The sequence below is a fragment of the Bacillus rossius genome, chromosome 14, assembly GCF_032445375.1.
Source record: "Bacillus rossius redtenbacheri isolate Brsri chromosome 14, Brsri_v3, whole genome shotgun sequence".
In the NCBI taxonomy this organism is placed as follows: domain Eukaryota; kingdom Metazoa; phylum Arthropoda; class Insecta; order Phasmatodea; family Bacillidae; genus Bacillus; species Bacillus rossius.
The window spans coordinates 4,222,201-4,234,829 of record NC_086341.1 but is presented as its reverse complement, the minus strand read 5'-3'; the positions used below and the strand labels follow the sequence as shown (position 1 = coordinate 4,234,829).

General features: G+C 36.9%; 1 protein-coding gene and 1 long non-coding RNA gene across 7 annotated transcripts in view; both read left to right on the top strand.

Annotated features, from left to right (window-relative positions):
* The first annotated feature begins 1,016 nt into the window (after positions 1-1,016).
* Positions 1,017-12,629, top strand: part of LOC134539044 (ryanodine receptor) — a 243,278-nt gene continuing 231,665 nt past the window's right edge. For all 6 annotated transcript variants that reach the window (XM_063380736.1, XM_063380732.1, XM_063380733.1 and 3 more), the window contains exon 1: positions 1,017-1,168. In XM_063380736.1, the coding sequence (XP_063236806.1) occupies positions 1,115-1,168 (54 nt within the window). In that variant the 5' untranslated portion in view covers positions 1,017-1,114. The remainder of the gene's footprint in view (positions 1,169-12,629) is intronic.
* Positions 6,556-9,819, top strand: LOC134539045 (uncharacterized). Its single transcript, XR_010076253.1, has 3 exons — positions 6,556-7,800; positions 8,417-8,738; positions 9,377-9,819. It is a non-coding gene; the product is annotated as an uncharacterized LOC134539045 (long non-coding RNA).

The window sequence follows — 12,629 nt, the reverse complement described above, 5'->3', positions numbered from 1 at the left end:
GGGTGTCTGGGAGGGGGAACAGCGCCTGCAGTGGCGCTGCCGGCGGCCGGCGCGGCAGACTGTCGCCTGCAGGCAGCAGTGCAGTGGAAGGGGAAGTAGGTGACCGTGGAGGGGAAGCCTTCATTTCACAGACGAGAGAGCCACACCCGAAGTTCCCCGAAGTTCATGCTCGCCTTTTTTTTCCCGTCCCACACAGGTGTATTTATTTGGGAAGTAGCTTACTCATACGTCATACGCCGCTCTACCTCATTGTACAAACCGGCGTGGCATTAAATTTTGCGGTCGATTAGGATAGGTTAGCTACATTATAAATACTTAAAAAACATTGTGAACGGTTGGTTATATAAGGTAAGCATAGCCAGGGCCGCAACTAGGGGGGTTCAAGCGGGGCATACGCCCCGGGCGCAAAGCTGTGGGGGCGCCGAAATCGCTTGCATTGTAATTCCTACTAGTGGGTTCATGCATGGAAGTTACAGTAGCACAGAAACTGTTACATGTAGGTACCGAAAATGCTTAAATAGCACCATTTTTCCGTGGGAGGGCCCCCAGACCTCCCGCTTTATTGGTGTGGTATGTGCAAAAAAAGAGGGGGGGGGGGGGGGCGCATGAATCCATTCATGCCCCGGGTGCCAGAGACTCTAGTTGCTGCCCTGAGCATAGCTACATTAAAAAATACTGTAAAATCATTTTATGGTTGCTTAGCAAATAACCTTTTTAATATGTAGCTATCCAGGGCTAGGAAACCGTTTACATGATTTCAGAGTATCTTTAATGTAGCTATCCTAACTAAATCAACCGTCCACAATGTTTTAAAGTATTTATAATGTAGCTAACCTAACCTTTTACAATGAACAAAAAAAACAAACCGAAGGTGCACGATCGGGCGTCTGGCTCTCTCGTCTGTGAAAAGAAGGCTTCCCGTGGAGTGGAGGGGGAAGTAGGGTACCGTGGAGGGGGGAACGGCGCCTGCAGTGGCGCTCCTGGCGGCCGGCGCGGGAGACTGCCGCGGACTCGCCAGTACGAGCGAGGCAGCCGGGGAGGCAGGGTGTGCGCAGACGCCGCGAGAGTTTTCCCCGCGCACGTCCCGTGAGCGTCCCCGCCGCCGGCCGCGGTCATGGCGGACAGCGAGGGCGGCTCGGAGCAGGATGACGTGTCCTTCCTGCGGACGGTACGTGTCTCTCTCTCTCTCCCCCCCCCCCCCCCCCCCCCGCTGCACAGTGTTGCGTCATTGGCGTAGCTGTGTTCATAATGTTGGGGGGGGACAAATAATGATTTTGATGCCATGCAAACCCATTCCCCTCTTACTAAGACGGGGGGTCCGGGGGTCCTCCACCGGAAAATTTTGATTTTAAAAGTGCAAAATAGCGCTTTTTAAACAGTTTTTGTATCTAACCATTGGATACATCGATGTTAAAATTATTATTGTTTCCTTAAGATATAAAATGATGAGTGAAGAAATTACAAATAAAGTTGGGCAGAATAATATAATAAAATAAAAATATCACGGTCTAGAAAGTTGGGGGGGGGGGGGGGGACAGTCCCCTCCACCCAAAAAATTCAGGGGTACACGTCCCCCCTGTCCCCCCCGGTTCCTACGCCCCTGTGTTGCGTAACGAGTGGAACTCTCAGTCACGCACAGGGTGTCCACAGTTAGTACTTTCCCACTAGATCTAGTACTTTTATACGTTTTTTAGTGGTCTAGTACATTTACGCTCAGATCTAGTACTTTTTTTCTTTAATATAATAATATTACAGTAAATCCAATATGTTTTATTATTAAGCGTAATTATTTTTAAAAACTATGGCATGTATGTGTGTGGTGAGATATTTGTAATGTCATAATAACTTCTTAAATTTTTAAAACATAACAAAATATAATTTAGTTATATGATGAAATGCTGCATGCGCTCCTGTTACGTAAGGGATGATTCTGAAATGTTAGCACATTACCTCCCTTGTATTTTTGTTGTTCGACCAAACTCAGTTTAAATAAATATCACTATTTTAATATCATGGATGTAAAAAAAAACGCATGTGATAATTACGAACATTTTACACTTTTTATTGCACCTCACTTCAATAATATCTGTTGAAAATATTCATGACGGTACGACAAATGCGAGGGAGGTATCGTGCTGAGACTAGAAAAAGCCCTTAAACAGCAGTTATGACAAGAAAATAAAGAAATCAACGTGTCGTATGAGAATGAGCTGTAAGAGGTAACTAGATATGAAGAAATATACATTTTGGATTCAACAGATTTTTGGGCCATAACCATTTTCTATCGTTTAAAATTTGATTTCCTTAAAGCCTGGTATTTAATTAGTAGAATACGTGGCTGCTACAAAATGTTTACCCATGAAATCGTTTTTGAAATCACTGCCGTAACCAAGGAAGATTTTCAATGTTAAAACAATACAAAATGTGTTACGGCATAAAAACGGTTGAAACAGACATGGCGACGTTCGGTTGTCTCTCTCCCCCGGCCGCATGGTCGGGTGCTAAGGGCGATAGTGGCCCGCGCAGCATGCGTCTCTTCGCCTCTACGGCCCGGGCACCGAACTGCGTGTCGTCTTCTCATCGGTAGCGCGCCTCTACGGCGACCTTATCACTTCGTGATGGGATATTGAAGATGAAGGCTGTATCCGAATACATAGGGATGCGTCCACAGCACATAACATCCCTACACCCCTTAGAAAATGCAGCCACAATGTGAACGCGGAGGACACATTTTTAATGGACGGATAGTATCCGAGTACTCTTACTGCTAGCACCACCTGTTTGCAGTTGGTCGCACTAATGAGCACGTAGCCATTTTGAGTCATCAAAACTTAAATTAAATAAATGTTAGGATTAAAAATAACAAATAAAAATTGTTATGAATTTCAAAATTATAAAAATACATAATGACCATTAAAGAAATTTAAAGTATTTTTATTAACGTGTTTATTTGTCTCTATTTGAGTCATCACTTAACGCTTATTATGTTTTTAACACATCTTATGCCAAAAAACTTAACTTATATTATGTACAAACAATATAAAACACGATTCCGAAGCTAATGGATGTAGGGACAAAATGATGTCATGGGTTTGAACCCAGTTTATTACTATTCACTTTTCAAGGATTCTTCAAGTAAGAGATTCCTTTAAAGGTTTAATCTGAATCATATGCTACTTCTAGAGATCTCTTCAGTGTGAGATTAAAAATTGTATGTACAAGGCAATACTGCTAATTTGAACACTTTTATTACTAAGTTTTTTCCCCTTTCAATTTAGATTTCGTTGATACACGAAACTACTAGAAATGCTGTATTAATACAACAATTGTGTTGGTAATCCTACTGCAATTATACATTTGGCCATAGCAAATAGGCTAGTGGGTTTCTCATAGTTGCTTTAATATTTGTATTTGATAAAAGTATGGCTGCAATTTTTATTAAACTATTTACAATTAATAACTCTCTTTGTGTTATTCCTCTTGTTACGTGACGCATGTTAGTTCTCTCTGATCTCGACAAGATGCACGAGCAAAGTGAAGACAAGTCCAGTGTGACTAAAGGCCTGTCCACAGCAGTTCGATCCCGTGGGCGGTCCATGTCCTTATTCTAATGTGATTGACGTCACAGAATGTCACACGGTAAACTGCCCTGTCTGCAATTGCGATGTCCGAATCTACTAATTCACTAAGTAATCACCAAGCGCAATGAATACAGAGTGCCAAAATAGTTGTTTTTCGATTGTTTTTGTTTATTGTTCTCAAGCGTTCTAAATGAGTGCACAGCTAAGTTTTAAATATTCATTTTAACTCGTAAAAGTTGTGGGAGTTCAATAATATTTAATCATTTATGCCGTAAGGCAGGAGTAAATGCTGATAAATGAATTCTAAGCACACTGAAAAAAAATTAATTCGTGTGTTCGACCTTTGAAAAGCGCCGGTCGCAAACGGACAGCACTGGCCAGTATTTTGACTCAGTCTTCTTGGTTTCGTACCACACCGTCCGTTATTTTCTGTTTACCAGTAACAGCAAATATCGCGAGTGTTCTTCTATGCCACCGCAGGACACACATATTGGGATAAAAAGTTCAAGTTGATCAATGTATTCGGAACATCGCCCACACCCCCTAAGACGTCACAAGTTCACGTAGGCCAATCAACGATCAATGTCCGTCGGACAAAATTTGGGACATTACAATTTTAGCCAATTGTTGACGGGTCTTAAGGGACTTATGCGAGGACACATTCCAATGAGGGTGGCGACCTTCTCTGTGCTTGCGCAGAGGTCTCGGGCGATAGTGTGTGCTGCAGGGTTGCCAAGTCAGTGCTGCAGAATTGCCAAGTCTTCCACTGAAAATAAACCATCCGCCACAGATGGCAACACCGTAGTAACACATTTCTGTTCCAGTCATGAAATTACTCCTACCGAATGTCGTATGCAGAGAGCTGTTACACATCAAAAAGTGATAATTCAGATTAATAAAAAAGAGGCGTGTAAGTCAGTACACGTGATAGAAGTGAAACTTGTTTGGCAATTCAAACCTTGACTCGTAAGTGCTATCATATTATAATACTGGTTAACAATTGTATTTTAAAGAACACCATTTTCTTGTGGATGTGGCCCGTTGCGCGGTGAACAACAATAAGCTCAACCCCCGTTGTGTTGCCCTCTGGCCAAACACTCCCTTACTAGATGCCAGCAAGTCGGCGTGACGTCAGGCGCAGGCGGGTTACTACTATCTGAGTGACCCGCCTATCCCTGCAGCATGGCGGGGTTCAACCTGAGCCGCACGCCGCCACGTGGAGCCCGCTCAAGAGAACGAGTTCGTTGCATTAAAATTATGTCTTGAAATTATTTCTCTATTCCGATCTCGCCCAAAGAAGTTTTACTACCGAAGTATCAAATGTGTTTTCTTGAAACTAACTAACTAAATAAATTAAATTCCCCAAACATTTTTAACGCCTGCAGAATGTGAAATTTATTCCGACAATCGAAAGTTTGAATTCGCTAAATCTAGCAAAAAAAGAATCCTGTAGTGTTGGCAACACCTACTTCTTGTTCCCGAGGGGACTGGTTGCGCAACCATCGCGCGACGCACTAAAAATACCCCCCTCCTGTACCGTCGAGGTGCCCGACTAAATATACCACCCCTCCACGCCTCCCCCCCCCCCTTACTAAGGCACGGCGGTCTCTGGCACAGACCCTGAATACCCCTGCCGCCGGCGATTCTAGAAAGTTCCTCGTCCCGGCCTGATGTGTACCCAAGTAGAGTTTAAAATCGTTAGATACCGCTACTATAGAAAGCTAGTTCTTTTGTAAATTCATAGAGAGGGTTAATACTTACGATCAAATATTATTTGAAATGTCTATGACGAAATTTATTGTATGAATCAAATAAAAATAGTAGCACAAAAATAATAATAATTTAATATTTTAATGTATAACTGTTTTTGAAACGAAAAATAAAACTTTCAGCTTTCTGAAATTGCATCGAACATCCTGGCCATAAACAACTCTTGAAGTCTTGCGGCATTTATTATTATTAATACTCTACTATGCGAGACTGATAATTATCTAGTGCCTCCATTCGAGCCCAAAAAAAACCCATTCACAATCGATTTCTTCAATATATTCCATCGACACGCACTTTCGATCACGTTACTTGATGTGTACAGTCATAGATGTCAGCGTAGTCGGTGATTGTATGCGGGGTAAAGAAAAACAACATTGAGTTTTCAGTCTTTCAGATATATAGTCGTTGGGACCGTGCACAAAGCAAGAAAAATGAAGGGGAGACCTAAGATGCACATCAAGTTCTGCCATTCCCGATTACACCCGAACAATTCACCTTCGGCCAACTTCGGGATTTGTTTTATTTTTGCCCCGGACCCCTCCCAAATACACTTAGTTTTAGTTAGGTTAAAAAAATTAAAAATCGCGCAGGAAAAACGAATTCAAATATTAAAAGTGGTCGGTTAGGTTAGCTACATTAAAACACTTTAAAACACTATGTATGGTTTGTTAGGTTAGTATAGCTACATTAAAATAAACAGAGAAATATAAATATATATATAAATAAACCCGAGGTTGGCCGAAGGTGAAATGTTCGGGTGTAATCGGGCAGGGACAGAACTTGATGGACATCTTAGGCTTCCCAAAATGAAGATTCGCAATAAATACCATACTGTTGCGAGTGGGGACAACTGGTTCGTAAGGATGGTCCAATTAATTTTTATACAGATTTATTTGCTACTAATATTTACATTACAAATAATAAAATCATCACATTTAATGTTTGTTCACAAATCACTAAGTATCTGTCAAGTCCGTAGTTCGCACTCCTCGCTGGAGCTAGGCTCGATAGTGGTTCGCCCCTTACCAAGAGACTGTCCACACACACAGTCTCATGCCACTCGGTCCCGTCGCTCCGCGCTGCGTCTGTAGCGGGAAGCCTTCTTTTCACTGACGAGAGAGCCAAAACCCGACGTTCCCCGAAGTTTATGCTTTTTTCGTATCTTTAATGTAGCTATCCTAACCAAATCAAACGTCCACGATGTTTTAAAATATTTATAATGTAGCTAACCTAACTTAATAGACCATTAGTATCCTTTTATCAAGACCGCCATATTTATATACAATTAACAAAAAAAACCGAAGATGCACGATCGGGAGTTTGGCTCTCTCGTCTGTGAAAAGGATTCCCCTAGCCGAACTCGGACTTCACTCTATCGCCTGTTGGAACTCTCAGAACTCTCGCGGAGGCTGTCGTCGCCGCTTTTATATCATTAGCAGTCTATCTGGAGTTGACTGGAGTGGTTGTGATGTGTCGCGTTATCCCAGGTCGACCCAACGCTCGAAGCATCCAGAATAATGGCGCTTAGGGCTGAGCATATAGTCGTTATCCGAAAGTGCCGTCAACAGTTATTCCTCTGGCAGCTTGTTCACCTCCTGTTTCCTACAAACGTTTTTCGGATGACTGCCAGTTATGTTATATGTAAATATGGCAACGCAACAGAGCACAAATTGTACTCACCGATAGCACTTCAATTGAGTATAGGAACCCACCCTTTCATTTTCGATCGTCTTTTGTGGCGCGAACTACTGCATAATAATTCAAACACGTGCATAGTAAATTTTGGAGGTTTAGGAAGTATTATTTTTTGTGTGGATTTAGTCAGTGTAGATGAGTACGCCTAAAAATGTTGCCTTTACCCAAGCCGACAAATACGTGTTGTTTGATTTAGTAAAAAAAAAAAAAAAAAGGGAAGTTTGTGAAAATAAGAAAACTGACTCCGTTACGAATAACGAAAAGAAAGCCACGTGGAAGATAATAATAGATTTTGGAGTTCAATGCTAGTAACGTCACTACGAAATGAGATGATGCCGAGCTAAAAAGGTATGTGTGAATATATTAAACTTGTAAATTATGTTAGTTTTCACTTCAATTGAGTATAGGAACCCACCCTTTCATTTTCGATCGTCTTTTGTGGCGCGAACTACTGCATAATAATTCAAACACGTGCATAGTAAATTTTGGAGGTTAGGAAGTATTATTTTTTGTGTGGATTTAGTCAGTGTAGATGAGTACGCCTAAAAATGTTGCCTTTACCCAAGCCGACAAATACGTGTTGTTTGATTTAGTAAAAAAAAAAAAAAAAAAAAAAAAAAAGGAAGTTTGTGAAAATAAGAAAACTGACTCCGTTACGAATAACGAAAAGAAAGCCACGTGGAAGATAATAATAGATTTTGGAGTTCAATGCTAGTAACGTCACTACGAAATGAGATGATGCCGAGCTAAAAAGGTATGTGTGAATATATTAAACTTGTAAATTATGTTAGTTTTGAAAGTGATGAAAGGCGTTTCTTTAATGTAATGGGGCAAGACATATACAATCCATCAATGGTGTTTAAAATGTCAGCTGAAGTGGTAATCGTATCACGTCAAATTTGTCTTGATCCTGATGATGTGATCTTATATAATTGATCCTGTGGTACATGATGCTTGCTGTTTTTTACCTAGTAGGTCAAAATATCTTTTCAAAAAAAATTACAGTACAAGCAAATATCTCGGGTCTAGTAGAATCTTTTCTTTTGTATTCAATTTACTATCATAATTCATTGTTAGGTGTATCACAAGCTATCAGGATCAAGGAATCATCTTGGATATTGTTACCATTTTACATAAGATATGGTCTTAAAAATCATAATTTAACATTCTTTAACATTCTTATAAAAACATTTTTTTTTGAACTTCTTTGAGATTTCTAGTCCCAATCAAGTGTGATGGATTTGCTAGTTAGCTGCATATTTGTGACATTATTTAAATTTTGTTGCATCTGTTTACATTTTGAAACTATTACACTAAAATTTTAAGTTACAATTATTTCTAATATGAGTACGTTCAATTTAACTTTCCAGGTGTTGGGGGGGAAAAACCAGAAACCACAGCGAGGAAGCATCGAGAGACGGAAATACTTCACGCCATGGCAACAGGAGGGGGCAAAGAGTTTGTTCCGCACCTCAGATGGAGGAAATATCTACTGTTGTGCCCTCTACCAGCCGTATTTTGATTTGAAGGTGGTTTCGGCGTGGGATAGTAATGCCAGGGCTGACTCCAGCGCCACAACTGTTTCTGCCGTAGCCGAACTGGATGAAGAAGTGGCAGATGCTCCAGACACCCCAGCAATTTGTGGGCGCTACCAGACCTACATCATCCCAGAACTTGGATAATCCTGACAAGGTTTAATTATTTACTTGTAAAGACTATTTATTTTTAAAACAGTACCTCATGATTAATCTGACACTGACAGAAATGTGTATTTCAGATTTAAAGTAAATATATCAGAATTTTTTTCAATTTGCGTTGCTGGAGGTGTGTCGTATTGCTTCACCAACGTAGATTTAAATAAATGGCAGACATGATGAACAATCAATTATAATTTTTCTATCTTTTTGGCAATGTATCCTAAACAGAATGTGGATCACAGTTTTAAGCTGGTAATTAGGTAATAACAGGAGGGATAAATCTGAAAATTAAAAAAAAAAAAAAAAAAAATTAAGCATTTTTAATCTATGCTCCCTCATTGTAGGTACCGTAAAAAAATATACATGTAACTAATCTAACCCATCTACATTATCTATTTTACATACTAAATGTAACCAATCTAACCTAACTGTCCACATTATTTTATGGTATTATAATTTAGCTTACCTAACCAGCCATATATATTTTTTTTTACTGAATTTGAGATGTAGCTACTAGTAAATTTTGTATAGCAAATTTATCTTGGCTAAAAACATGTTCTTTTAAAGCATACAAAAGAGATTTGTGTAGTGTTATGATGTACTAATAAACACATGAAATAATTTTGTTTGCAGATGGAATTTTTTCAGCCCCCAAACTACCAACTAGCAAGGAGGGACTTCTTTTCTGTCAAGTCCACCCCCAAGGTTGAGGCAGAAGTAATGAAGAGGATTGAAAAAATAATTGACGGAGAAATAAGAATGCTTCGTGAAAGTCATACAGCAAAACTAAAACAAAATGCCGAGTTGCATGCTGTAGTAATGAAGCAAAATGAGGAAATACAGGCTGTTAAACTCGCGAGGGAAAAACTTTTGTTTCGCTGATGCAAGCACATGAATGTAAAAACATGGGGAAAAAATAATTTGTAGTGTACTTGTAAATAATGTAATTTTGTATCCTGAAGTATTCTGATTGTTAATTAAATTTTTTCTTTGGGTTTCAGTCCATTTATATTAAAAATATATATATATAGTATATATTCATATACTTTTAATTGCAAAACCTGTTTATTTTTTATTACTTGTACAAATACTTATTTATTTTTGCAAGTTGTTAGTATATCAAAAAACAAAAAAATAAGCAACGATAAGCTATTTCTAGACAACTTTTTCTGTTATTTTTACATGTCATTAAAATTTTAATTTACATCTGCCTAGTAAAGTTTCTTACAAAAAAGTTTTAGTTTTACCTACTATGTCTAGATGACTAATTCAGTTAGTTTTTATGAAAGTCATTAGGATTTTAATTAACAACTGCCTAGTACAGTTTATTCTATAAAATACTTTTTTTTATCTATGTAATTACTGTATAAAATTTGGTCTTTATTTACAAAGCATAGAATAAACACAAATTTTTACACTTCAATATGCACTGTAAACATTATGTATGTATAATAACACAGAGAAATGGCATGAAGTGCGAATTTTGCCATTAAACATTAGAAATTAACTGGCGACAATAATCAATGCATTATTGTATTGTCAATTACTTAGCTACTCTGCTCAATTTTATGACTTGCAAGCTTATAACGAAAATTTTCTTTGACAGTATGTTTCCAGTATTATCTCTGAAACCAAGCTTATTTTAAAATACATAGTCTACAAGAGATAAGAAAAAAAAATCAAAAATCAAAACATTTGACATTAAAATTCTTATTTTCCATTTCTTGCACTAACTAATATGTGATTCGTATAAAATTTTCCTTTGGACCAAGGCTTAAGATATTATTAAGATGGTTTCAAATAAATTCAAATGAATTTGTTAGTAAGAAAGTTTTGAATTGATTTTTACTTCAATCTCTGTTTTTACAGTAATGGTTATTTCCCCAAAAATTGTTTCAGTTAAAAGTTGTAGATATGTTTAGGTTTTTAAAATTAGTTATAACAAATTCGATATTATACATACTAAAAATAGTAGTTTTTTTTTTAAATTTAATATTTCAACCATTTTTTTTTACACCCTTTGCAGTAGTTGGTTACATAAAATTTACTTTAAGCAAATATGATAGTCAATATTTAGAAAGTTTTTCAACCCCTTGCAGTAATGATTCCTCTTACCAAAAATTGTTTCAGACCAAAGTATTAGATAAGTTAAGAAATTTTTTGTCGATAAAAAATTATTTCTTACAAAGTTGTAGACAATATTTTGAGGTTTTATAATACATAAGAACAGTTTTAATAGTGTCATGGTACGAAGATAATTATTTTTCTTTTGTTTCTACCCCTGTATTTCAACCCCTTACAACAATGGTTCATCTTATAAAAAATTATTCTAGACAAAAGTTTTAAGTAAAGATTATATAATTTACAAACAATTTGAATGAACTTAGTAGTGTGTGTAAGAAGGATGTTACAAATTTTTTGATCTTCCATCCCATGTTTTTTCCACTCCTTGCAGTTATAGTTGGTCTTATCCAAAATTTAATTCTGATATTTTTCCGAGTGGTAACACCCTCAATAAATTGCAATATTTGTCATAATATAGGAGTTACAGCAATTTTTCTGTTTTCCAAAAAACCTTTTTCCATTCCTACCCCCCTGTTAGGATTTTGCCCATTAACAATTTCACCTGAGATTTTTAATTACTATGTTTTATGTATCAATCTGGAAGTGATTTGTGCAAAATTACGGCAGTTATAGTGTCCATGAAAAAGTGATATGTATATATGTTTAAACGTTTGAGTTGACGAGTGTTTTGGGATTTATGGACCATGAAATGAAAAACCTTACAAAAATTTTCTGGAAGTTGCACGGCTAAAATAGGTAGTCTTCTGACTCTACCTTATCAGCAAATATAATAATAATAATGATAAAAGAAATCTGCACCACCGGGTTCAATAAGAAGCCTTACTACCTTAGAACAAACTGAAAAAAATAAAAGCTATTGAATTGTTTCACATTTGGTGTCCACTAGATCTAAAAACAAATTTTTCTTAAAACAAACTGTAATACTTCTTGAATGTATCACATGTGATCAGATAAATATAAGTTTTAATCTATTTAATTACTTACTCTTTATTTGGAATTTTTTTTTTTTTTAATTTCTGAACAACAGATGTACATTCACTAATGGTAATTTTAAAAGCTTCTCGAAAAAAAAATAGTTGAAAGGCCAAATACCTGCATGTTATCGAATAAATAGTATGAGAAATTACAGTGCTTTGGCCTTATATGGTTGGCAAAATAAGGTTATTCACTATTGCATTTATTTTTTCACTATTGCCTTTATTTATCAAGTAAATAATGTTGTCAACAGTCTGTTGTATATCCCGAAATTAAAATCTGATACTACATGATAATGTAACTGGTATGTTACATTGAGCAATTATAATATTACAATTTTTAACAGGCTCCACATTATTTTAATATATTTATTTGTAAAATATGTAGGTGAACAAAATATGTTTTATAATGACATTGAGACTTTTCCATTGGCCCAATGATTGGATAATCAGCAGACAAATGTAAACAATATATTGACAAATTGTTAAATGCAATATGTGAGTTACATGGCAATGTTTGTATTTATGTTTGGTGAAGGAGGATTCATGATATATACCAATTTGTTGAAAAAAAATTGGCAAATATTTTATACGCATTAATGTGAATTTTACTATAGTTTCTTGATTCAGTACAAAAACACTTGAAAAAGGCTCCAGAAACTTTTTTTAAAACTTGGCTTGCCTGATGTCTGTGATTTATTAATGACTCTCTATAAGATAATTACTTTTTTACTTCTCCATAAATATTTGCCAATTAAATAGCATTTATGTGTTTAGTCCAGACTCCTGAATCATCGGAGCCAACTCACAGCCTATCATATTCTGAA